The sequence below is a fragment of the Pelophylax lessonae genome (genome assembly GCF_965119305.1).
Source record: "Pelophylax lessonae genome assembly, chromosome: 1".
NCBI lineage: Eukaryota > Metazoa > Chordata > Amphibia > Anura > Ranidae > Pelophylax > Pelophylax lessonae.
The window spans coordinates 606461856-606489733 of NC_138768.1; the positions used below are offsets into that span (position 1 = coordinate 606461856).

General features: G+C 42.3%; 2 protein-coding genes across 6 annotated transcripts in view; one reads left to right on the plus strand and one right to left on the minus strand.

Moving 5' to 3' along the window:
• The first annotated feature begins 8177 nt into the window (after positions 1-8177).
• Positions 8178-27878, plus strand: part of NPNT (nephronectin) — a 137428-nt gene continuing 117727 nt past the window's right edge. For 2 of the 5 annotated variants that reach the window (XM_082256940.1, XM_082256941.1), the window contains exon 1: positions 8179-8387. In XM_082256940.1, the coding sequence (XP_082113066.1) occupies positions 8317-8387 (71 nt within the window). In that variant the 5' untranslated portion in view covers positions 8179-8316. Of the gene's footprint in view, positions 8388-27878 lie in introns of all 5 variants that reach the window. The other 3 variants (XM_082256942.1, XM_082256944.1, XM_082256943.1) reach the window with 2 other exon arrangements.
• LOC309555167 (large ribosomal subunit protein eL39) lies at positions 14654-14973 on the minus strand. Its single transcript, XM_082257010.1, has one exon. It carries the CDS (start codon positions 14929-14931, stop codon positions 14776-14778), a length of 156 nt encoding a protein of 51 aa, XP_082113136.1. The 5' UTR covers positions 14932-14973; the 3' UTR covers positions 14654-14775.

Here is a 27878-nt window from a genome sequence, read left to right on the forward strand (position 1 = left end):
AAACTGGTGCATACAGAATCTGGTGCAATTGTGCAATTGTGCATAGTAACCAATCAGATCCAAGGTTTTATTGTCAAAGCTTAATTGAACAAGCTGAAAATAGAAGCTGATTGGTTATTATGCACAGTTGCACCAGATTGCAATTTCTCGGCTTGCGGTTGCGGCACGATTGTTGGCAAAAATTTGATAGAAACAGAAAGTGGGGAGACATCGCTTCCTTATAGCCTTTGGAGAAGGATCGAATGCACATTGCATATACAGTATAAATATTTCTACATTCAATTTTTTTACAAAGTGCAAATGTGTGCTGTGTGTAGCCCCAATCTACCCCCCCCCCCCCCCCATAGACATGAATGGATGAAGATAACTGTATGCAGCTATGCACCACTTCTTGCATAAAGTGGTGCATGTGCACAGATGTCCTGTACGTACACCGCCTGCGCTTTGTGCACATGTGCCAACGCACATGTACAGCTGCCTTCACTCATTCATGTTTATATGCAGCTGTAAGAAGCACCAGGAATTCCCAGGCACCAAAATATACCAGTGCATTTGTGCTGAAGGAGTGAATGAGCCCATGTGCATGAACTCTAATCACAGTAGCCAACCTAAAGTCAGATTTCCTCAGTTTACCTGCACTAAAATGCTGCAAGCTAATGTCTTACTGATTGCCTTAGTTTACGGCACAGAACTGCTGTTTGCTCTTATTTAAGAAGCCTGTTTTAAGCATAATTGGTTTGGCTCTGTATTTTATTGCCACATGCAATCCATTCATAGAACTTTATCCTCCCTAGAACAAAAATGACACATGTTGTGGCTGTGTAAATTAATATCTGGTGTTTCTGCATAACATTCAATGGCTACCACATTATTCCCATGTGCTGCTGATGTACAAGGTTCAATGAACAGAACACATCAAAGATTTTTTTTAATTTTGGCATCTCTTAATTTCCTTTAGAAAATAATTGCAAACAATAGTATGTTATAAATTACCAGTATTAAAACAATAAGATCTCCATCTTTTCTTTTTACAGAATTATAGCAGCTGGATAACCTCTGTTCTGAGCATCTTTAAAAAACAAAAAAAAACATTGTGTTACTGTCAATGGTAGAATTCCTTAGTTAAACTGTACTTACTTTCAATTATCCTTTAAGTGACTATATCCTTCTCCAAGGTCCACGATCCTGACAGATCAATTCTGTGTGGCACATGGGGAAACTGCACAGTCGCTTTAGGAGACACTTTGAAGTCTTCTGCTCATGTGCAGGCAGTCCTTGGCCCTCTGCCTGTCTTTTTTTGGGCACAGCTTCCTGAGTTCAGTTCCACTTTAAGTTTCCTCTGCAAACAGATGGGAATCAATTATTATTAGCAAACTGCATAAAGACATCTTGCACATGATAGGTATCCTTACCACCAATGTCAACCTAAATAGTTTTCTTCAATGTCTGAATGTATGTTTCATTTCAAGTAAACCTGACTGTAGAGTCTATTTTTACATTTCAGTTAAACAGTTCCTTTTGATTTGAATTGAGAACACTTTTCCCAATTTTGCAACAATAACCTTGTCCACGTTGCTGCCTGGAAGTTCCAATTCACTGTCCATCGGTGGGCTTCTCATAGGGTCCTTCAGGGTCCTTCAGAGGCAGTATGATGATTTCAAGACAAGACAAGACCAGTTGGCAGGAGGTCTGAACCGCATTGGTGGATCACCATTCTTCATTCCTGGAACAGACTAGGTAGGGAAGAATGTTAAAATGGGCTTTGGAAGGTTTTTTAAATTTTTTTTATTGTGTTGGGTTATAACAATATCCCCGGAGATGGGTATGACAATATTGGTGTTGGGTATCTTTGCTTGGTCACATTTGCTTCAGTTCAAGGCTATCAACCATTGAGAAAGACAAATCATAGGCAGCCAATCATGGGCCGATTAAAGTGACTGTAAACCCATGATTTAAATGTTTTTCTAAAAATCAAATATGTCATAATTACCTGCTCTGTGCTATGGTTTTTCAAAAAGCAGCCCTAATCCTCGTAATCCAGGGTCCACTGCTGGCGCACCTGGTCCCTCTTCCTCACTGAGTGCCCACCAAAGCAAGCCACTTGCTATGAGGGCACTTGTGCGGGGTCGCTCCTGAGCCGTATCTGTGTGTCCATAGACACACAGAGCACGGCTTGCCCTACCCCCCGGTTCCCTCCTCACTAGCTGTGATTGCCAATGGCTCCTGCTGCTGTCTCTGAGCCTATGAGGAGGGAGAGAGCTGAGAGAGATACTGCTCTTGTGCACTTTGCTGGATCGAGATCACTCTTGGGTAAGTATAAGGGTGAGCTTCACTCAGTAGGTTCTTTTATCTTAATGCAGAGAATGCATTAAAGTGGTTCTAGAGGTTCAAGGTTTTTTTTACAGTCATGCATTCTACGCATAAAGGTAAAAAAACCTTCTGTGTGCAGCAGCTCCCTCTAAAACTTACCTGAGCCCCATTTTGATACAGTAATGTGCATGAGAGCCTCGGTTCTCCAGAGACTCTCGCTCCTTATTGGCTGACGCAGCAGCAGGAGCCATTGGCTCCCATTGCTGTCAATCACAGGCAATGAGTCAAATAGGAGAGGGAGGGATCGGAGCCAAACGGTGGCTTGTAAAAACCTTTCAGCCTTTAGAACTACTTTAATGAAAGTCTGTCATGAAAGAAATATGGCAACAGCCATTCCCGGCTTAACACTTTGCTGGCTGTTATATCGACCCCCTGGCTTTAGTACTTTCGGACTTAGTGACATGAAACAGGTGTGCAGACTCCTATCTGCATATTTGCTCAAGTATATATTGAAGTTTTGAAGCATGGCAGCCAAGCAACTGGCATTTCCAACTTCAGCCATCAAAAATTGCAGCCTTCCTGTTTCTCTTGAAAAGTTTACTTTAATTCACTGCAATAGTTGAGAGGTTCCTGCCCCTAAATCTTATCACATCAACATAGATGCAACTGTGAGGTTTCCATTTGTTGCCAATATTACAATTGCATCTATGGAAATTAGAAAGGTTAAAGCACATCTGGGCACAGAAATGCTCTCATCAGTAACACAGGAATCTGGTTGATTGTTAAAATCTGACAAAAACAAAGGCTATAAATACTTTTGTCCAATTATTTAGACCTGCCTCAAATATCACCAAAACACTGCATGGGTGTGTGGAGGCTCTAATTATTTATTTTTTTTGCTACAAAAAGACTGATTCAAATTCATTGCTTGTTCACCAAGCTTTGCAGTGGAATACCTTCTGTACAGGAGGTCTCCAACTTACAAGCTGACCTCAATGAACTGTTTCATTGGGCAACTATGTGGCAAATGAGGTTTAATGTTGATAAATGTAAAGTTATGCACTTGGGGGCTCAGAATATGCATGCATCATACATACTAGAGGGAGTAGAACTGGGGGAATCCATAGCGGAGAAGGATCTGGGTGTTCTGATAGATCATAAGCTTAACAATAGCATGCGATGCCAAGCTGCGGTTTCCAAAGCAAGCAAAGTCCTTTCTTGTATTAACAGAAGCATGGACTCCAGAAAAAGAGAGATATAATTTTGCACATTTTCAAATCATTAGTAAGACCTCACCTGGAATATGCAGTTCAGTTTGGGTACCAGTTCTCAAAAAGGATATCAGGGAACTGGAGAAAGTGCAGAGAAGAGCAACCAAACTGATAAGAGACATGGGGGAGCTCAGCTATGAGAGAAGATTAGAGGAATTTAGTTTATTTTCTCTTGAGAAGAGGAGATTAAGGGGGGATATGATCAACATGTATAAATACATAAGTGGTCCATAAAGTGAATTTGTATTTTCTAAATGGATGTATCAAAGTTCTGACACAGAGAGAGCTTAACCCCTTCATGCATACCGCCTCCTGGCCCTTTAAGTGTTCTAGGCAGATGCGGGCAGTCAGGTCATGTGACCACTGTAATTGGCTGTCTCATGATCAGAAAACTCCCGATCGCAAGTATGCATCCGGAGCTTACTGATCCCCACCAATCCCCCGCCGACTACTACAGGCAGTGCATTCTCAGCATGGTAAATGGTTTACACGGGGGTTGAATATATGTGGCCGCTCGGCAATAAGGCACACCTCCCCAGAGGCCACATATATGTGTACGGCCAGCTTGAAGAGGTTAACCAGGCAGAACCAGAGTGAATGATAGAGAGAGAGAGAAAAATAAGGAGAGAAAGAGAGTAAAGGAAAGTGATAACACAGTTGAATAAGGCCCCATTCACACCTGAGCAATTTGTAGCTTGAGCCTCGGTTCACATTTATACGATGCGGGAAGGCTGCGAATCCACAGCCTGTTCCCGCATCGCACACGCACCCCCGGCAGTTCACACTGCCATATGCGATACGCTGGGGGTGTCAATGTAATCTTAACGACACCCCCAGTTTGATCGCATATCGCAGTGCGATCGTGCAGTTCGCACAGGATCGGATCGCACAAGTGTGAACCGCTGTGCGATCCGATCCTGATGCGGCTTCCAAAAAGGGTCCCTGTGCGTGTTTGGTGCGGCTACGGTGCGAATTTAGCCATACAAACTGTATGGCTAAACTCGCACCGCACAGCCGATCGCATGTAATGTCGGAGCAGTGCGCTCCGACATTACATGCGAACCCCGCACACGCACAAGTGTGAACCGGGGCTTAAGGTCCAAGATAATCAATTAGCAAAATCCCATTCATTTCAATTGCCCCTATTCACATCTCAAGGTTTTGTAGCCTGTAGCAAAACACCTGTCACTCAAAAGTACATGAGATTCTTTTCAGGCAGATTGGGGTGTTTTTGGCCCCATAGACTTCAATAGGAACGCTTGAAAACATGCGACATGAGTGTTTTACAAGATCTGTGTTGTGCGTTTTCTGGCTAAACAACAGTTCTCCCTAATCTCCTCTCTCTACTGCTTTCTATTAGATAAAACAAAAACACCTGAAGCCTAACCTCTTCCCATTGGCTGCACGCATACATGTGGCCTCTCAGGGTAAGGGCTTTAACACAGAGAGGCTACATATATAAACCACTTACCATGCTAAGAGCGTGCTCCCTACACGCTCCCAGTACAGTCAGCGGCAGGGACTGGAAAGCTCCCAATGCATACTTGCGATCTGGAGCTATCAGATCATGTGACTGCTGTGACAGCCAATCACAGCAGTCACATGACCTAAATGCCTGCCTCCGCTTCCTGGCATCTAGTTCTTAAAGAGCTGGAAGGTGGCAGCGGGAAGGGGTTAAAAAAACGTTTAAAATGCTTGTAATACACTTCTAAGGCCCATTCACATCTAGCGATATCTGCCCATGATACCAAAGTGCACTGCAATGCTGGCAAAATGAGGCACGCTTGTTCGAGTGCCATTCATGTGTAATGGCACCTAAACGTGGTGAGGTTTTGCTGCAATTGTTGCACGATAAATTACACTGCAATTGCGGCAAACTGCATCGCTTGAAGCCCTAGAAGCAGGAGCTTCTTTTGGGTGACAAGCTTCACGTGATGCAATTTGGTGCTATGGCAACGTGTCTTATTGCGTGACAATTGTGGCAAAACTGTACTGCATTTAGATGGCATTAAAAATACTATAGTCCAGGGATTCCCAAACTACGGCCCTGCAGCTGTTGCAGAACTACACATCAACTGCAGGGCCGTAGTTTGGGAATCTCTGCTATAGTCTATGATTATGATGTTTGGTAGGTAAAGGCCCATACACAGGGTGAGAATATTAGAGGGGGAAAAAAAAATGCATTCAGAGCGAATGCAAAAATATCCAAAGGGACAAACATGAAAAGTTTCTCGTACAGTAACAGAACCAACGATTTTCGTTTAATTTGTATAGTATTTATAAAAAAGATTGTGTGACCACAACCATGCATGCTCAAAATGAAAGAATACATTACATTACAATACAATATATTACATCACTTCCGAAGTTGTATTCTGTCTTACAAGGATTTTTGTAACATTAGTAACCTCTTAATTTTCGATATGAGACTAGCATGCAAAAAAAAATGGACGACCACTTGTCCTATATTTCCATCGCGTGTACCAGACTTTAGAAGTGATTTTTGGGGGATACTGGTCAGACTCATGCTACAGCATTATATTTGTGCTTGCTGTTCCAAATTGCTCTCCTTCATTCATTTGTAGGCAAGGCATAGAGGTGAATGCAGAGTAATTGCCGGTGGTGAGCTGGGTCCTGACATGAAACATTGCACAAACTCAATTGCTTAGTGACTTGGCTACAAATTTCTGTAAAATGAACAAGTAAATGAATACATAGAATGTAAGCATGATTTCCTAAGTGAGAAATCATATGGGGAAGGAAAACGTGCTACTATCAAAGGAAGGAAGGAAGGAAGGAAAGAAAGAAAGAAAGAAAGAAAGAAAGAAAGAAAGAAAGAAAGAAAGAAAGAAAGAAAGAAAGAAAGAAAGAAAGAAAGAAAGAAAGAAAGGGAAGGTGAATAAAAGAATAAGAAAGAGAGAAAGAGAGAGAAAGAAAGAGAGAGAGAAAGAGAAAGAAAGAAAGAAAGAAAGAAAGAAAGAAAGAAAGAAAGAAAGAAAGAAAGAAAGAAAGAATAGGGAAACGAGTAAAAGAATATGTGAGAGAAAGAAACAGAGAAAGAAAAAGAAAGAAAGAGAGAGAGAGAGAAAGAAAAAGAAAGAGAGAGAAAGAAAGAAAGAAAAAAAAAGAAATAAAGAAAGAAAAAGAGGGAAAAAGAGGGAAAAAGAAAGAAAGAAAGAAAGAGAGAAAGAAAGAAAGAAAGAAAGAAAGAAAGAAAGAAAGAATCAAGTAAAATAATATGTGAGAGAAAGAAACAGAGAAAGAAAAAGATGGAAAAAAAAGAGGGAAAGAGAGAGAAGGAAGGAAAGAAAGAAAGAAAGAAAGAAAGAAAGAAAGAAAGAAAGAAAGAAAGAAAGAAAGAATAGGGAAACGAGTAAAATAATATGTGAGAGAAAGAAACAGAGAAAGAAAAAGATGGAAAAAAAAGAGGGAAAGAGATAGAAAGAAAGAAAGAAAGAAAGAAAGAAAGAAAGAAAGAAAGAATAAATTGGGGAAATTAGTAAAAGAATAAGTGAGAGAAAAAAACAGAGGAAGAAAAAGATGGAAAAAAAGAGGGAAAGTGAATAAAAGAATATAAGAAAGAAAGAATAAATAGGGAAACTAGTAAAAGAATATGTGAGAGAAAGAAGCAGAGAAAGAAAAAGATGGAAAAAAAGAGGGAAGGTGAGAGAAAGAGAGAGAGAGAAAGAAAGAAAGAAATAAAGAAAGAAAGAAAAAGAGGGAAAGTGAATAAAAGAATAAGAAAGAAAGAAAGAAAGGAAAGAAAGAAAAGAAAGAAAGAAAGAAAAGAAAGAAAGAAAAGAAAGAAAAGAAAGAAAGAAAAGAAAGAAAGAAAAGAAAGAAAAGAAAGAAAGAAAGAAAGAAAGAAAGAAAGAAAGAAAGAAAGAAAGAAAGAAAGAAAGAAAGAAAGAAAGAAAAAGAGGGAAAAAGAGGGAAAGTGAATAAAAGAATAAGAAAGAAAGAAAGAAAGAAAGAAAGAATACATTGGGAAAATTAGTAAAAGAATAAGTGAGAGAAAAAAACAGAGGAAGAAAAAGATGGAAAAAAAGAGGGAAAGTGAATAAAAGAATATAAGAAAGAAATAAAGAAAAAATATGTGAGAGAAAGAATGAGAAGGAAAGACAGAATGAGTGAAAAATCAGAGATAGAGAATGAGAAGGAAAGACCGAATTAGAGATAGAGAATGAGAGTTGATAAGTAAAAGATGATATATGTGTGTGTGTGTGAGAGGGAGAGGAAGAATGAGAGAGAGTAAATGAGAAACAAATAGAAAAGTGAGGAGAGAGAGAATGAGAGAAAAGAGAAGTGACAGTAATAAGAGATAGAATGAGGGAATGTGTTTGTAGTGGAGGAGAAGGCGTCCCATGTGGTAAAGCCCATACATAGACGGTGTGAGGTGAGTGTGAGGCAGAGAGGGGTCGGTGTGTGAGGTGAGGAGCTCCAGGTAGAGAGGTGGGGAGAGTGAAGGTGGTGAGGGGTGTGTTCAGTATACAGACTCCTCCCCTCCTCCTTACTCTGTATCAGGGTTGGGAGAGAGGGAGAGAGGGAGGGAGGGAAGGAGCGGAGTGGCAGAGCGCTCCCAGCAGGGAGAAGGACACACGCACACTCACACACATAGACGTGCCTCTGCTGTCCGGGGACTCCGGGACTCGTCACCTGTTGGCGGTGTTGTGAGGAGCTCCTCTCACCTCACCCTTATCGGAGACTTGCTGTGACTAAGTGTTCCTGGCTCACCATGGATTTAGTGTTCAGGTTAATGTTCGCCTGTGCTCTCTACATGAAGGCTGCTGGGGACTATGACGGGAGGTAAGCCCAGCACTTGTCATCTTTATTCTGTATGTCACCTGCTGTGGAGGTGTGGGACTTGTCCCCTGTCCTTGGTGGGACGTGTACTTCTCCTGTGTGTGCCTTCCAGAAAGTTTCTAGCAGTGCAGCCCAGGAGTTTACCATGACAGGCATTGCTCCCATCTCTGAGGAGAGGTTAGGGGTGACATCTCTTCTATGGAAGTCCCAGGGAAAGAAGCCAGGACCTCTGAGCCTGGGACATTGGGCTTTCTATTCCATAGAAGTCATTCTCAGCCAGCCTTCCATGAAAGCCCAGGGTTCCTGCAGAGGCTGATTGGGCTTCCTTACTGGCTGACTGACCTCCAATCTGGTGCTATCTGAATAATTCCAGGACCAGCACTGCTTGGCAGAACCAGCACAATTACATCAATGATCTTTTTGGCTGTTTGTAAGTCTTCCCACTGACTCCAATGTAAGGGGCATTCTTCCTACTGACCACCAATGTAAGGGGCATTCTTCCTACTGACCACCAATGTAAGGGGCATTCTTCCTACTGACCGCCAATGTAAGGAGCATTCCTCCCAATGATCACTAATGTAAGGAGCATTCTTCATACTGACCACCAATGTAAGGGTTCTATTCTTCATACTGACCACCAATGTAAGGGTTCTATTCTTCATACTGACCACCAATGTAAGGGTTCTATTCTTCATACTGACCACCAATGTAAGGGTTCTATTCTTCATACTGACCACCAATGTAAGGGGCATTCTTCATACTGACCACTAATGTAAGGGTTCCATTCTTCATACTGACCGCCAATGTAAGGGTTCCATTCTTCCTACTGACCGCCAATGTAAGGCTTCTATTATTCCTACTGACCACCAATGTAAGGGTTCCATTCTTCCCACTGACCACCAATGTAAGGGTTCCATTCTTCCCACTGACTCAAGTGTAAGGGCTCTATTCTTCCCACTGACCACCAATGTAGGGGGTTCCATTCTTCTCAATGATTACCGATGTAAGGGTTCCTATCTTTCCACTGACCACCAATATAAGGGTTCCATTCTTCCCACTGACTACCAATGTAAGGGTTCCATTCTTCTCACTGACCACCATTGTAGGGGTTCCATTCTTTCCATTGACTCCCAATGTAAGGATTCCATTCCTCCCACTTTTTTACCAGTGTAAGGGTTCCATTCTTCCCACTGACCCCCAATGTAAGGGGCATTATTCTTACTGATCATCAATGTAATGGTTCCATTCTTCCCACTGACCATCAATTTAAGGGGCATTATTCCTACTGATCTTCAATGTAAGGGGCATTCTTCCCACTGACCATCAATGTAAGGAGCAATCTTCCCACTGACCCACTAAATAATTTTAGTAGGAGGACCTCTAAAACCTGAAAATAATTTCAAGCGTTTCACTGTGGTAAAGAGTTTGAGAATGGTTGATCTACAGCATGTGTATATGCCTGGTATCTTGTAAACCATTCAGAATGTTCATTTTACTGTTTAAACTGAACTACAGGTAGATAGAAAAGACTGAAATAATGCATTTCTGTATTCATTAATACATCATTATGGGCATGTTTATATCAGTCAGTGTGCTAGAATGGGTTCATGCTGGTGTACAATGTGCTCTCTACTTTTTAACACAAAATCACACTTTTTGCAACTCAATGTGGTGACTAGCTGCATTCCTATGGCGTGCACCACAACACACCTGTTTGGTGTGGACAGGGCACATAGAAATAAAGTTGTCTGTTTATGTGCCCCTGTGTTAAGGCTGCATTGATCTATGCATTGATCCATGTAGTTCAGCGCAGCTAAATGAACATGTGTGCACGAGCCCTAAATGTTTCTTTTTATATCACATAGAGGAAGTATCTGAACAAGACCAGGAATCAAACTCTTGCAGTCTCTGTACAGCAGAGCACATACAGGGGGAGGGGAAACAGCAAAAAGAACAATTCGTTGTAATGAAGTGCAAAGAACCTGCTAAAAGGAGGAGAAATCAGAGTGACAGAGAGATGAGTTTATCAGTCTGCTGCTTCATCTATTCTTTATGTAGTACAGCCATTTTTAACCAGTGGTCCACTGAACCCTACGATCCCTCCAGTGGTTTCCAGGCGTTGTGGCTGATTGACCTCCCATCTGATGGTGCCTGCATACTTCCAAGCCAGTGTCATGTGGCAGAGCCAGCAGCATGACACAGGTGATCTCTTTAACTGCCTGTAAGATTAGAATTCTGACCACCAATGATGTAAGAGTTGCATTGTTCATACTGACCCCCAATGTAAAAGTTGCATTGTTCATACTGACCACCAATGTAAGAGTTGCATTCTTTACACTGACCACCAATGTAAGAGTTGCATTCTTTATACTGACCTGTGGACTACACTGTAGTCCCCCTAGTTGTTGTATAACAGGCCCTGGTAAGGAGGAATGCTGGGCTCTGTAGTGCCCCTAGTTGTAGTACAGTAGGCCCTGGTAAGGAGGAATGCTGGGCTCTGTAGTCCCCCTAGTTGTAGTATAGCAGGCTCTGGTAAGGAGGAATGCTGGGCTCTGTATTCCCCCTAGTAGTATAACAGGCCCTGGTAAGGAGGAATGCTGGGCTCTGTAGCTCTGTACAGAGCCCAGCATTCCTCCTTACCAGAGCCTGTTATACTACAACTAGGGGGACTACAGAGCCCAGCATTCCTCCTTACCAGAGCCTACTATACTACAACCAGGGGGACTACAGAGCCCAGCATTCCTCCTTACCAGGGCCTACGGTACTACAACTAGCATCAGGTAACTCTTCTAACCTGATGTGGCCTGCTCTAAAGGGGATCTATGAGGGGACCTGCTCTACTAAAGGGGGATCTATGGGGGGACCTGCTCTGCTAAAGGGGGATCTCTGGGGATGCTGGCCTGCTCTAAAGGGGATCTATGGCGACTCTGCACTAAAGGGTATCTATTCCATAGATCCCCCTTTAGAGCAGGGTCCCCATAGATCCCCCTTTAGAGCTCAGTTCCCCTGGATCCCCTTTAGGGCAGGCCCAGGCTACCCAAAGATCTCCTTTAGAGCAGGGTCCCCATAGATCCCCCTTTAGAGAAGGGTCCCCATAGATCCGCCTTTAAAGCAGGGTCACCATAGATCCCCCTTTAGAGAAGGGTCCCCATAGATCCGCCTTTAGAGCAGGGTCACCATAGATCCCCCTTTAGAAAAGGGTCCCCATAGTAATCGTGATGCATCGTATTGAATCGCGACCCTAATAATCGTAATCGCATCGAATCGTGAGGTAAGTGAAGATGCGCAGCCCTAGTAACTATCATAGAAAAATAAGGTCCCCAGCCTGGCCAGATGGAGCTGTGTAAATCTCAGGACTAGATGGACAGAAATACAGATCATTTAGGAGGTAAACCAGCTCCATTATACAATGTGTATTTAGCTATGATGGAACTCAGCTATAAACCATGGACGGTGATTTGAATTTTCAGAATGCTGGTGCAGTTACACTCCGCTGCACAGGAGTATCTGATCCTCCCTGGGTTAGTTTAGAGAAGTTGCATCTTGCCAAGAGTCAGAAAGGTAATGCCTAGCAATCAGGAGTCAAGACAATGGCAGCCATTTGTATCATTCATCCCCCTAGGGGCACAGCACCATCCTTATCACCTGCCAATGACAGATGACTCTGTAGCAGCAGCAGCTCTCATTAGAAGACACTGGCAAGCTGCAGCTTGGCAGCGGCTGACTTTGAATTGTTACTGTGGAAAAGATCACACCTCTCCCAGCTGCCCGGCATGTAGTGGAGGATAGATAAGGCTGCGGAGTGAAAGGTGTCTGAGTCATTGAGCCTGGCAGATGTGCGTGTGGAATGAGGCATACACATGTGCTGACAGATAGGAGGTTGTAGGGATTGCTGCCACAAGGGAGCAACATACTACTTAACAAGGATTCACTATATATTTCTTGTTCTATTCAGATTTGGGCATATATGAAGAATGCATACATGTACAGTATTTATCTGTCCCTCAGCAATACTATAGGCCAGCTCCCCGGGCATCTTGTTTGATATGCTTAAATGTCATTTTTCATAGAATTTTCTTAGTCATTTTTTTTTTATAACAAGGTAGGTTGCCAGGTCTTTCTTTTTCATCCCACCCCCAAAATTTCTGGGGATAGGGACTGACATGTACAATGTGATAGCACATGTGCATAGGGACATTGTACACACATACTAGGGCAAATTTAAAGATGAGTCGACTAAGGCTGGCCATACATTGTTCAATCTTAATTTAGATTTACCAAAACCGTATACAGGCGGTCCCTGGGTTACAAACATCCGACTTACAAATGACTCCTACTTACAAACAGAGGGAGACAACAGGAAGTGAGGAGAAATCTACCTCTATGAAAGGAAATTCCCTCCTGTAAGAGTTCTCATGGGAATAAGGTGTCTCCTCCACTGAAGCTTTATCACTAATCCTGGTTTCCACAACAACCCAAAATTTTCAAAATCCAGTTGTCATAGGGACAGAAAGTGGAGTGACATCTTCTGAACAGGGGTACAGACAGCAAAACAAATGGTGCAGGAGTGTTAACCCTTCCCTATGCTATCCAAAAAACCTAAATATTATTTTGGTTGGAGCTACACTTAAAAAATGTACCTGTCCTGACTTACAAACAAATTTGACTTAAGAACAAACCTGCAGTCCCTATCTTGTTTGTAACCCAGGAACCACCTATAATATGAGGTCAAACCTAAACACTTTCATTTTATATGCAATCAGTCAGGCCTTTGCATTACATAGTTGAAGGTAAATCTAAAGGAAATTGAATAAGGAAATTGTATAATGTATGGCCAGCTAAGGCCCCTTTCACACAGAGCAGATTCAGTTCTAATTAGCAGGGAATCAGCCCATAGATCCTCTGTTGATCAGAGTAGAGAGGAGGGGGATAACCCATCCGTGCCTACTCAGTTTCTGCAGATTGGACACAGAGCAAACCCTGCTCTATAGGCAGCTAGGAGTAAACTGACTCTGGTATCTGTTTACTCAGGACTACCTCCGATCCATTCCACCTATGGCACTTTTCCACTGCAAGTACCGGCTCAGCTCCACTCGGCCCTGCTTGGATCGGTTTGGTTTTCCCCTGCATGGTACCGCATGGTACGGGGTTGGAACGGTTTGGTACAGTTTGCTTTTCCACTAATAGTAAGTGGGTGGGATAACAACGATTCTCTGACCAATCAGTGGCTACTAGTGACAAACAGTCAAGGCTGCATGCAAAGGATTGTGGGATATGGTACCGGTACGGCCCTCTTGGAACCACAACTGAGGTGGTACTGTTTAAGCGAGCCATACCGTTCGGTTCCATGCAGTGGAAAAGCGTACCGTACCGTACCGAACCGTAAAAAACACCGTACCATGCGGTACCATGCAGTGGAAAAGCGCAAAAGCGAGCCGAACCGTTCGGTTCCATGCAGTGGAAAAGCTCCACTAGTGAACCCAATCAGACCCGGAGATAGGTGGATGTAAACGAACACATGTCCATTTACACCCCCCTGTCCATAGGGATAAATGGACCATCCAATCCAGTCTGCCTAAAAAACGGACAGGCAGATCTGATCAGAAACCCTTATGTGAAAGGGCCTAATCTATCAGCATCTGGGAGGAAACCCGCACAAACACATGGAGAACATGCACATGCAGATAGTGTTCCAGCTGAAATTTGAACCAAGGACCCCAGGGCTTCAAGGTCTAAATGCTAACCGCTAACCACTGCCAATATGAAGAAAACAGATTTGCTAACCTAATACAGATGCAAGTGGACCAATAAAGTAATGGATTTGTTTTGTAGTCCCCATATACTGTATAGATATACAAAGTACTTGCATAGTTGTTGGTACGTCTTAATTGAAATCACTGTTTGTTTTTCCCAAGCATTAATGATGATATTATTCTGTTTTCAATAATTTGCTCATTAAAATGTTCAAGAGGCATTTCTAGCTTGAAGGGACAGAGTAATAAAGTGTTATTTAGGATGTAATTGCTTGTATTGCTAAGGGCAGCCTCAAAGCAAGAAACAGTCCTTAATTATTTGAGCTAATGTAGATCTTCACTTTCTGTGTAATTTCTATTCCACTGAGCTAAAAGTGTAAGCGGAGTTCAGATAGAGCACTCTTTGGGGGTAATGGATCCCTTGAGGTGGTACAACTAGTTGGCTTGACATTCTTGAATAAAAGATAACACAACTGAGATAGTCATTTAAAGCAATATTTTTTTTTTTTTTACAAGTGTAGATCTTATGTTTATTTGAACTGGAAACAGCAGATACTGCTACAAAATAACTGTATAAGGTGTTGATCGGGTCTTGGCAAGTAACCCACAGGATGCCCAGCTTCCATGGACACCGCTTTTTACAGGCCAAGCTTGGTCCTTCTCCAGTGTCTTCTCTTGGAGTTATACCTGATCTTATTGCCAGTTTTCATTCTGATCCACTGTGGGATTGGTCTATTCTGTTTCTGCTTCTTGGCGAGAAACCTCTTAATTCTAAAGGTCTTGTGGGACGACATACTGAGCCAGGTAAACCCTGTCACCACAATGGCGGATGAGAAAGAGCATTTAAAGCAATATTTAGATGTTTTAAGCCTTGGCTATATTTACCAAATAGATGATTTTTACTACTGAGCTGACTAACAGATTCCTCCATCCACACAAACATGGTGGGTAGAGGAATCTCCCCTTGTCGAGACATTGTATTCTGACAGCAGCACCCGCCGCTCTCTGAAAACACTGATCAGCAGCTGCAGCTTCTGATTGATGGAGAGTTTTTTAATATGGCCCTTCACCAAAATTTGAATAAAGAAATGTCTGCTGAGACCAAACTCCTGCTGGACCAGAGAGATTTTGATCAGTGTATGGCAAACTTTTGGCTCAGTTCACACTGATGTGGTGCTGGAACCGCAGCGATTTCTGTGCAGTTCCCCCCACCAGTGTCACCCATTAGAATTGCAGACAGTTCAGCCTCTGCTCTGCAAATCGCTGCGGGTGTCAATATAAATTAATGACATCCCCAAATTGGTTAGCAGAATGCAGAATCCTATGGAGTCGGATCGCATGGGTCTGAACACCCGTGCCATTTGATTCCAGTGCAGACAAAAAAAAAAAAAAAGGGTCCAGCACGTTTTTGGTGTGGATCCAGTGCAAATTGAGCCATACAAAATTTATGGCTGGGTATGCCAGCATGACAAACATGGCCATGCCAACAAAGGAGTGGCTCAAGAAGAAGCAGATTAAGGTCCTGGAGTGGCCTAGCCAGTGCATTTTAACTGTGGGCAGCTGAAGCTGCTGCCTGTTCTTTTCTTCTTTTCCTGGATTTACACAGACACACACATATATATATATATATATATATATATATATATATATATATATATATACATATACAGTATCTCAGAAAAGTGAGTACACCCCTTACATTTTTGTAAATATTTTATTCTATCTTTTCATATGACAACACTGAAGAAATGACACTTTGCTACAATGTAAATAGTGAGTGTATAGCTTGAATAACAGTGTAAATTTGCTGTCCCCTCAAAATAACTCAACACACAGGCATTAATGTCTAAACTGATGGCAAAAAAAGTGAGTACACCCCTAAATGACAATGTCCAAATTGGGCCCAATTAGCCATTTTCCCACCCGGTGTCATGTGTCCCATTAGTGTTACAAGGTCTCAGGTGTGAATGGGGAGCAGGAGAGTTAAATTTGCCGTTATCACTCTCACTCTCTCATACTGGTCACTGGAAGATCAGTATGGCAAATCATGGCAAAGAACTCTCTGAGGATCCCAAAAAAGAATTGTTGCTCTACATAAAGATGGCCTAGGCTATAAGAAGATTGCCAAGACCCTGAAACTGAGCTGCAGCACGGTGGCCAAGACCATACAGCGGTTTAACAGGACAGGTTCCACTCAGAATAGGCCTTGCCATGGTCGACCAAAGAAGTTGAGTGCACGTACTTAGTGTCATATCCAGAAGTTGTCTTTTTGAAATAGACCTATGAGTGCTGCCAGCATTGTTGCAGAGGTTGAAGGGGTGGGGGGTCAGCCTGTCAGTGCTCAGACCATACTCCGCTCACTGCATCCAATTGGTCTGCATGGCTGTCATCCCAGAAGGAAGATTCTTCTAAAGATGATGCACAAGAAAGCCCGCAAACAGTTTGCTGAAGACAAGCAGACTAAGGACATGGATTACTGTAACCATGTCCTGTGGTCTTATGAGACTAAGATAAACTTATTTGGTTCAGATGGTGTCAAGCGTGTGTGGCAGCAACCAGGTAAGGAGTACACAGACAAGTGTTTCTTGCCTACAGTCAAGCATGGTGGTGGGAGTGTCATGGTCTGAGGCTGCATGAGTGCTGCCGCCACTGGGGTGCTACAGTTCATTGAGGGAACCATGAATGCCAACATGTACTGTGACATACTAAAGCAGAGCATGATCCCCTCCCTTTGGAGACTGGGCCGCAGGGCAATATTAAAACATGACAACAACCCCAAACACACCTCCAAGATGACCACTGCCTTGCTAAAGAAGCTGAGGGTAAAGGTGATGGACTGGCCAAGCATGTCTCCAGACCTAAACCCTTTTGAGCATCTGTTGGGTGCCCTTAAATGGAAGGTGGAGGAGTGCAAGGTCTCTAACATCCACCAGCTTCGTGATGTCATCATAGAGGAGTGGAAGAGGACTCCAGTGGCAACCTGTGAAGCTCTGGTGAACTCCATGCCCAAGAGGATTAAGGCAGTGCTGGAAAATAATGGTGGCCACACAAAATATTTACACTTTGAGCCAATTTGGACATTTTCACTTACGGGTGTACTCACTTTTCTTGCCAGCAGTTTAGACTGTTGAGTTAGGTGTTGAGTTATTTTGAGGGGACAGCAAATTTACACTGTTATACAAGCTGTACACTCACTACTTTACATTGTAGCAGTGTCATTTATTCAGTGTTGTCACATGAAAATATATAATAAAATATTTACAAAAATGTGAGGGGTGTACTCACGTTTGTGAAATACTGTGTATATAATATATGTTATGTCACATGTGTTAAGCTTCTCAGGTATCTGGAATGAATCCTCCTGAAGAGCAAATCACACTAGCAGCGCTGATTAGCATCCTTCTATTCCCCAGAGAGAATTCTCAGTCTCTTGAAAACCAAACTTAATATTATTAAAGTGCACAGTCTCTAAAATAGCAAAGATTCTTATTTCTTTCCACGGATGTGTTTAGTATATCCAAAGCATGCGCCTTCACCACACCTCATGTGCCGCTCCCTAGGAAATGCTCACTCACCGACTAGACTTGTATAATGCACCTTTATAATATTCCAATCGCTGGTTCCATTGTGTCCCACACTTCCAGGAATCAGAATGTCACCACTCCCACTTACTCAGTGTGTCCAACGAGTGAGATACAGTACTCGAGCATTGATATATAACCTATTGATCCTGCCAGAGTTAAAAGGAAGGAATCAACAATTGATTTTGACCTTACACAGAGCGAGAGCAGGAGGCGGGACAATCCTGAACCGAAGGCAGAGGAACAGTAGCACTGCATGGAGAGAGGCAGCGCTGCTAGAGTGATTTGCTCTTCAGGAGGATTCATTCCAGATACCTGAGAAGCTTAACACATGTGACATATCAGTTAGTTATCTATTTATAGCAGCAGCTGTACCTGGGACAAGGTTTTATTGATTGTATTGTTTCATTTGAGCTATATATAAAACAGTTAAGAGCGCTGGGTGAGTGAGTAACAGTAGTGACAGATCTTATTGTACTACACTCTTGGTTTAGAATATATATATATATATATATATATATATATATACACACCCACATATAGAGACATACATGCTTACACACCTGCTTTCCTGCACATTTCTCCTCTTTTGATGAATAGACAAGGATCTCTGCAGTCTCCTGTTATCTCCGCCCTCATCCAGGCCCCTCCAGCTCTGCAGCTCTCATTGGCTTTCCTATGACTCATCCCTTCAAGATGAGACAAGAAAGAGGAAGTGGGCTATATAAGGTATTTACTGGCAGAAAAAAAAAATAAAAAAATGCTTTACTATCCAAAGTTAAAACAACAAGGGCAGAAGATTTATTCGATGGAAAGATGAAAAAATGACTGAAGAACCGCTTGTAATTACACAGGTTCTGTGGCTGATTGAGGTGGTAATTAAACTCGCTTGTTTTTTTATCTGCAATTAAATTAGCCTCAAAACCTGTGTAATTAATATGTGTTCAGTTTTGAAGAGATGAGGTGGCAATCCTAAGGGTGAGGCTGGGAGTGCCATGACCGCATTCAGGTGGCAGCGGTGGGATCTGAGACTACGCCATTACACCATGTATAAAATATAGTAATCAACATGTGGTCCCCTGCAGTGAGTAGAAAAAAATATGCAAGTTGGTTCATGTGAGGAGGATGTCTGTATCATTTGTAAAAAAAAAATTGTTACTGTTTAATTTTGCGAGTTTGTGGTTGCCATGTGTATGCTAGATTATTGACTGCTAGTGATCTGTGCCAAGTGTTCTGTACTGTGCTCCTTTTTATTGTGTGATCTCTTGTGTTTGAACTTTCTAAAGTTGGCTCATACATTTTTCAGAAGAAATCAGCTTTAAGCAGGTGACACTGATAAGCTGCAAAGTCAAGGAATTAAATGCAGGAATAAACCATTCGTTAAGAAGCCTTAGGCCCCTTTCACACATACAGTCCGTTCAGTTCATCAGTTCAGTCACGTCAAATGTATCAGTTTTTCATCAGTTTTTCATCAGTTTTTCGTCAGTTGTCATCAGTTTTTCATCCGTTTTTCGTCAGTTGTTATCCGTTTTTCATCCGTTTTTCATCAGTTGTTATCCGTTTTTCATCCGTTTTTCATCCGTTGTCGTCCGTTTTTCATCCGTTGTCATCAGTTGACATCAGTTTTTCATCCGTTGTCATCCGTTGACATCCGTTTTTCATCTGTTGTCATCCGTTTTTCGTCCGATCCGTTTTTTTGACGGATGAAAAATAGGGCATTCATCCGTTCAAAAAAACGGACATTGACGGAAGTGGATGAAAACGGATGTTAACTGATGATCATCAGTTGTCATCCGTTTTTACATAGAGATGCATTGATGTCCGTTTTTCATCTGTCAACGGATGGATGAAAAACGGACAAACGGACAGCATGTGTGAAAGGGGCCTTAGAGCAGTTTCTGTCTGGAAGAGTAGCACTGTCTGTGCCATAAGCTTCTCAGCTTGCTTCAGCTCAGTATATAGTTACAGTTTTCATCTGTAACAAGGATGGTATATTGTCTGCTGTCAGTGAGGTGGAAACTCCCCAAAAATCGGAAATTAGTAAAATATAAAGGAACAGCAAAGAAGATGAAATAGTAAATAATGTTTGCCTCTGTGGCAGAATTTGTTGCACGAAGAGTGAGTGATTCCTGGTTAACCTAATGTTCTTTTTTTTTTTTTTTTGGAATCAGATAATTTTTATTGAAAAAGAAAAAAATTTCCCGACATAAAAAACAAACAGTCACTAAGACACAAAGATGTCAGTGGGTGTATCAAGAAGGCATTATGACAATTGCAATTTTACAGCATGTAATAAAGTAACACATATGGAACAAAATAAAATGTTGTAAAACAATCTTGACAAGCCGTCCTGAGCAAATTTACAACATACATTGTGTCCTACGCTTAGCCCTTACTTTATCTCTGTTCCTCAAAACCAGAGAGGTTAAGGGAGGCTTCCACCCCTGGAAATGGGGTGCGATTCACAATAGACAAACATGTACCTGAACCAGGTGAATAAGAATACAAAAAATAAAAACAAGAACAGAACAATTGACCTCTGCAAGTCAATTTACCTCTATGCTATATGCAGTGCTTTTAGTGCAGTTGGAAAGAGAACACCAGTATTTACCTACCCATGCTACCTACAGTCCATTCTCAGTGAAAAGTACCACAATTAGGCAGATGAGGTCTTACTACCAAGAATTGTATTGTGGACTAATTGTAATGGAGCTAGCCCTGGGACATCTAGCCAGGCATTCCAGATATGTTTGAATTTTTGTCGGGCTGCCCCTATGTTTGTAAGTTAGTTCCTCCCTTAGGAGAGCCTTGTTATGCAGAGAGCCACTTTCGTGATATGAGTTTTCTAGCAATAAACAGAACTCTGAGAATGGTGACATATGTTTGTGAGGTATATAGTTCTTCGTCTAACCAGCCCAATAAGCAGAGTTTAGGGTCTAATTTAAGAGTGAGATTCCAAATTCTATTAATAGAACCTATCACTTTAGTCCAATATTTTATCAACTTTGGGCACTTCCATAGCATGTGGATGAGCGTACCATTGTCTATTTCATACGTAGGACATAATGGGCAGTCTCTTTTATGTCATGTTGACATATGGAGTACGGAGTACGATATGTGCCATGTATGATAAAAAGTTGAGTTTCGTTTAATTTCATTTCTGGGCTGATGAGAGGCACACTTTGAGTATGTTATTCAGTATACTGTACCATTCCTTGTCAGAAATAGGACCTATGTCCTCCAACCACCCGACCTGCAATTGTACCTAATGCTTAATCAGTAGATAAACCTGACCCACACAACTCCCAGTTGTCCTATTTAAGGAAGACAGACCCTATTTTAGAAACAAATTCCCCTTCCTTCCCTTTTTTTTTTTTTACACAACCACCTCTCTTTCCACTTTGGTGTAGAGGTGTACTAAATACATGTACTATTTTGTACCAAGAAGCATTTTTCTTGCATATCTAAATCAGGGATAGGCAATGTAAGGCATGATTGCCAGGGCAGGCGTGCAATAACATTTTCAGTGGAAGCCAGAATAACATCATGGGGCATGTGTGCAGGCTTGAATTGGCCCATCAAACCACCAGAGGATCCTCTGCGGCAGTAGATTACCTTCTGTAAAGAAGCCCACTAGCCTTCTCTTAGTGTAGCCAACAGCTGTAGCAGATATGAATGTAACACCCTTGTGTCTTGGAAGATGTATGAATTGGTGCTGATCTGAGGTGTGAAGGTGCAGAAATTGGGGCTGACCTGAGGAACGAGGTGCAGGAATTGGGGTTGATCTGAGGTGTGAAGGTACATGAGTTGTGACTGATGTGAGTTGTGAAGGTGCAGGAATTGGGGCTGACCTGAGGTGTGAAGGTACATGAATTGGCACTGATTTGAGGTGTGAAGGTGTAGGGATTAGGGCTAATTTGAGGTGTGAAGTTGCAGGGATTTGGGCAGATCTGAGGTGTGAAGGTGCAAGGATTTGGGCAGATCTGAGGTGTGAAGGTGCAAGGATTTGGGCTGACCTGAGGTGTGAAGGTACATGAATTGGCACTGATTTGAGGTGTGAAGTTGCAGGGATTTGGGCAGATCTGAGGTATGAAGGTGCAGGGATAGGGGCTGATCTGAGGTGTGAAGGTGCAGGGATTGGGGCCGATCTGAAGTCTGATGTTGAACAAACTGGGCTAATCTGAGGTCTGAAGGTGCAGAAACTGGCCTGATCTGAGGCCTGAAGGTGCTAAAATTTGAGTTGATATGAGGTGTGAAGGTGAAGGGATTGGGGCTGAGCTGAGGTCTGAAGCTTACATAGATAGATGAGGCTACAAAAAGGACGCAGGTTCATCTAGTTCAATATGTGTGTGTGTTTGTGAGTGTGAATTAGCTGAGTATTGAAGTTATTACAATTTCCCATATTTCCCTGTATATTATTTTCACTAAGGAAGGCATCTAAGATTTCTTTTCTTGTTTTTAAATTTGTCCACATTCTCGCTTAGCTGATACAGCTACCTGGGGAAGGGAGTTCAACACTTTCAATGCTCTTCTAATGAAGTTTTTTTTTATTAATCTTGGGACCGCTGTCAGGTTTCTATTGCTATATTTGTGTTTCCTGGGCAGAATTTCCCTTATTTTACTTTGACACCCAATGTTCAACTATGTGAGCAAGGGGTGCTGACCCCAGGTTTCCCTTTTTTCTAGTTTTATTGGTTATCCTCACATAAACGGATAAAAGGTTAAGAAAAGGTTTGCTGTGGTAACTTGTTAAAGGTAAACAGAACAAATGGGGGGGGGGGGTAAGTCTCCCTAACGGGGGCACAGACAGCAATAAAAACTGACTGGGGGTCTAATCCCTCTCCACTCCATCCAAAACTAAAAAAAAAATTGACTTTAGTTATACTTTACGTTTTAAAGTAGAACGATCATCAAATAAGGACCAGCCCAATAAGTCCTTGATAACAATCCTTTATTCTTCTGAAACTTTGTTCTACATCTATGTGAGCAAGAAGTGCTGACCCTAGGTTTCTCTTTATTCTAGTTTTATGGGTTATCCTCACATAAATGGATAAAAGGTTAAGGCTACATTCACACCTGAGCGTAGCATTTTTGTTCCTTTTTTACCGCGATTTTTACTGCGATTTACAGGCGTTTTTAGATTGAATAGAGACCAATGGAAATGCCTGTAATCTGCCCAAAAAGTACTTTTTGAGCGTTGGGCGTTTTGCTCACAGCGTCAAAACGCTCAGATGTGAACAGGGGCCATTTAAATGAATAGGATTTGTCTTGTTGGTCGTTTTGAGAGCTGATCCTAGAGCAGAAAAACTCCCCAAAAACTCCCCAAAATGCCTACATGTGAACGGAGCCTAAGAAAAGGTTGGTTTTGGTAACTTGTTAAAGTTGTACTCAACCAAAACTCAAAATAATTGCTCATGCACACAAGTGCCAAAATGGAGTACTGTGTGTGTTCCTAATCCATTATGCTGGCACCCGTTCTACAAAAAGTATTTTGAACTAAGTTCTCTTTGTGTCTTGGTAGATGCACTACATTGAATATTTGGTTCATATTGGATGCACTGTTTCTCCTGAGCTGATCAACTGCTTGAAGGAAAATGCACACCAGGACAGTAGATATTGACACATCAAACCCATGGCCCATTGTGCACTTGACTAGTACATAGAGCAAGATAATTAAATAAGGATAAACAATTGTAAGTTGAGCAAATCTGTATTTATTATAGTGACTATAATATGGCTCTATCTGTTCATTGTCAGTTTGGGGCACACATTTTCAAATTTTATTTCAGATATTCTGTTCACTGTCTGTTGCCTTGGTGAAACTTATTGAAAACTACTGAATATTAATAGGGCATGTTAGGTGAAAAAGATCTTCCAAGATGGGAAGACCTCATATGAGTTAGACAGTAGACCAGTCCTACTAACCTTTTTACTACAGGGAACTCTTGAAAAAAAAAATAAAAAATTCTCAGGAAACCTTTGCTAAAAGCACTTTATTGGGGGATCAGGAGCAAAAATGACCCTTACCTTCGTGGTCAGAATGCCACTGTTACAGACAGCTAAAAAAACATTGATGTCAAGCAGCTGGCTCTGCCAAGTGGCATTGGAACTACTCAGCCACCATCAAGTCAATCAGCTGCAGCTCAAGGAACCCCAAGCTCTGAAGAAATCCTAGGGTTTCACAGAAGTCTGGTTTGAGAATAGCTGCAGGGGACGGTGGCAGGAATTATCATTTACTTTGATAAACAATACTGGGCATCTACACATGTGAAATTACAGGAGATCGATAATGCTTTTCGGATAAAATACATTACTTCTGATGATGGAGATAGTGATCTAAGCCATGGCGCTTTGTAATGTTCTAACATGTGCAGTTACGTATTGCTGACACCTTACTTTAATATTAATGAATACTGTGAATCATAAAAGTTCAATCTGAGGACACCAAGTTCAGAAGCCATATGACAGGACCCGGCATACACCAAACTGCACACCCATTAGGCTTCCTTCCTGCCCCTGATGTACATTTTCCTCATTGTGTCAACCTATGGCTCTGGTTGAATGAATTCATTGGCTTTATAGGCAGGTACAATTTTGTCAAAGTTCACAGGTTATTTTTACACATCACATGGACTGCTTCCCTCCGCCAGTTGTTTGAATTGGCTGATTAATTTTGGGTTAAGCCAAAAAAAAGAGGAAATTTAGTGGGAAAAGTCTGGCAGCACAACAAAAAGTACTGGTTACAATAGAAGAAAAATATTACTGATATAACAATAAACAGAGATAACGGTAAATATAACTAACTAGGTATGAAACTGCTGTGGTGTGATTGTACAGAAGAGTAATGAGAGAGGGTCTTTGTGCTACACCTTCAACTCTACTGTTGGCTTGTAAAGAAATTTATAATTCGCCATTGTTGAAGTCTGTATGACAATTCTAGTTGTCTGGTTTTCAGGTGGATCCAATGACTGTTATATTTTCCAAGCAACTGCTCTGGAATTAGCATTAAGCACATATTCAGAACTCAGATCTGTGTATTTGTCCCTAGTAAAAAGCATTGTTCAGAGAAAGTGGTTGTTGGGCGCTTCTGACCAGGCAAGAGGGAAGGAGTCCACCGCTGTAGAAGGGGCGCAGGGGATGCTCCAAATTCTTGTTGGGGACTGTCCTGAATGGCAAAGTACGAGGCAGCACTGACTAGGAAACTCCGAGGAATCCGCTGGCACAAGTAGAAAAAAGAAAACAGGCGCCACTGTAGTTAGCCAGAAAGTTTATTGCACAAAATACATACTGACTTACATAAAAGTAAGCTCCAATCCGTATCGCAGCGTCTCCAGCGCACGATCCGGCCGTCCACCGGTCCGGAGGTGATGTCACAGGAAGCTGGTCGGAGTCACCTGTACCCTGCATGCAGTGATCCATATGATTCTCTGGCTTCTAAGTTCTGGATGGTGAGTTGAAAAATCAGTCTCATGTTCACTTATCTCCTTGTGGCAGCAAAGGTCTTGAATATTCTTACATTCATTCTTATTGTGTAGCTGGATGCTCCTGGAGAAGGGGATCAAGGACTCCCCCAGCACCAAGGGGAACCCACCATCGAGGGAGATTTACAGCCCATAAGAGGGGGTCTTCTTACCCTAGGAGAGAGGCTGAACCTGGGAAGGCCACAAGGAAGGATAACATATTTTTTTTTTCAAGGTGTCCGGAGCGAGGACGAAAAAAAGACTCTTTTTTTCGTCCTCGCTCCGGACACCTTGAAAAAAAAATATGTTATCCTTCCTTGTGGCCTTCCCAGGTTCAGCCTCTCTCCTAGGGTAAGAAGACCCCCTCTTATGGGCTGTAAATCTCCCTCGATGGTGGGTTCCCCTTGGTGCTGGGGGAGTCCTTGATCCCCTTCTCCAGGAGCATCCAGCTACACAATAAGAATGAATGTAAGAATATTCAAGACCTTTGCTGCCACAAGGAGATAAGTGAACATGAGACTGATTTTTCAACTCACCATCCAGAACTTAGAAGCCAGAGAATCATATGGATCACTGCATGCAGGGTACAGGTGACTCCGACCAGCTTCCTGTGACATCACCTCCGGACCGGTGGACGGCCGGATCGTGCGCTGGAGACGCTGCGATACGGATTGGAGCTTACTTTTATGTAAGTCAGTATGTATTTTGTGCAATAAACTTTCTGGCTAACTACAGTGGCGCCTGTTTTCTTTTTTCTACTAGTAAAAAGCATTGGTTGAGCTCAATAGCTTTTTTTTTTTTTCATTTTGGTTAGAGTAAGGGAGGAATATAACCCCTGTAAGTTTTATTTTTGCCCTCTTTGTGCCAATAGGGATATATATGCCTTCACTTCCTGTCCCATAGCCAAACAGGAAGTGAGAGGTAATCCCTGCAAATTAAGGGAATATCTTGGGGACCCCCAGGTCACAAGAACTATAGTATCCCCATTGGAAGATTTCCCTTCTATTACTTTTCTGGGGAGAACCCAAAATGTGGGATTTTCTTTTACTGTCAATGATAACAGTAAATAGAACAAATAGGGAGGGTGAGTCTCCCTAACTGGGGCACAGATAGCAATAAAAACTGACAAGGGGGTCTAATCTCTCTCCACTCCATCCAAAACTAAAATACTTTCAGTTTTAAAGTAGAACAATCATCAAATAAGGACCAGCCCAATAAGGCCCCGTTCACACAGGGGCGATCCGACTTCCAGGGGCGACCTCCGAGATCGCGGTGCGAGCAGCACGCCGCGACCTCGGAGCGGCCGGCACGGACTTCATAACATTGAAGTCTATGACGGTCGCTCCGGGTCGCCCCAAAGAAGCTCCGGACCCTTTTTCTAAGTCGGAGCGACTTGTGTCGCTCCTATTAGAAAGGGTCCGCAGCTTCCCTATGGAAGGCGACCTACGGCGACCTGTGAGGCGACCAGGTCGCCTCACAGGTCGCCCCAGTGTGAACGGGGACTAAGTCCTTGATAACAATTCCTTCATTTTTATGAAACTTTGTTCTGCATCTTTGATATGACATTTATAGCGTATTCTATTTGTACAATTTGCTGTAAGAACATAATCGTGTATCCTGGTGTACTGTTGAAGCGAGATATTTTATGTGATATTTGCATTGTTACCTCAAAACTGTTTAATTAAAAGGATATCAGAATTTGTGCAAGAGTTCATGATAGAAATTGATGCTTTTGGATCCCTATGCTGCTGGCTAGTTTAAAAAATAAAAAAACTTCTGCCTTTACAATCCCTTAAACTCCAAAGCTTCTCTTGCAGAAAATATCATTAAACCAAATGCCTAGACTTGTATGAAAGTAGGGTGGACAAGTCATGGGGGTTCTGATTTGTCTATAGTTTTGCTTTGGGAAACATGTAGACTATCTTCCATGATCTCTCCTGAAAACTCTGGTTGTGTTGTATACCACTAGAGAGAGCTGAAGTGTAGAGTTATGATGTTGTGCTGTTCAGCATTCATTTTTTGGGTTTAAAGCAAAAGGTACAGTTCTAACCTTAAAGTGATACTAAACACACACTGTTTAATTGCCATTGCCCCTTCTTTTTCTGTATATAGATGATGACACTGTAATTATTATAATAAAAAAAAACGAATAAAACCCATCCCAAGTACCTTTTTTTCTAATCGATTTACAGCTGTCACTTGACCCAAGTGTTTCCCAGCCTGTATGTAGGGAAACAGTGGTAGAAGGGTCTTCATGTCCTCTGCTGCTTGTCACATGGGATACAGACTAAGAATATATAAAATCAATAAACTGTATTCAATTGTCATAAAATATATAAAAGTCAGCAGCTACAAAAACTGACTTTTAAAAAACAGCCACTCGCCTGTCCCATGGTCCAGCCATCTTTTTCCTCCGTCCTCCCTTGGCGGCGCCGGCATCTTCACTATGGGCACCCGGCTGTGACAGCTTGCGGCTTCGCAGCCGGGCATCCACTGCGCATACGCGAGTCGCGGGGTGCATCCTGTATTTGTGGATGCAGTCTTCTGGTACCTGCGCCCCCCCCCCCACTCCTCAAAAGTGCCAATTTTGCAAGAGAGGAGCGGGTAACGAGTTCTTAAAGCGGAACCTCCCCTTTTGGGTGGAGTTCCCCTTTAAATGTTTTTTGCCAATAACATGGTGTGGGTGGATTTCTGCCTATC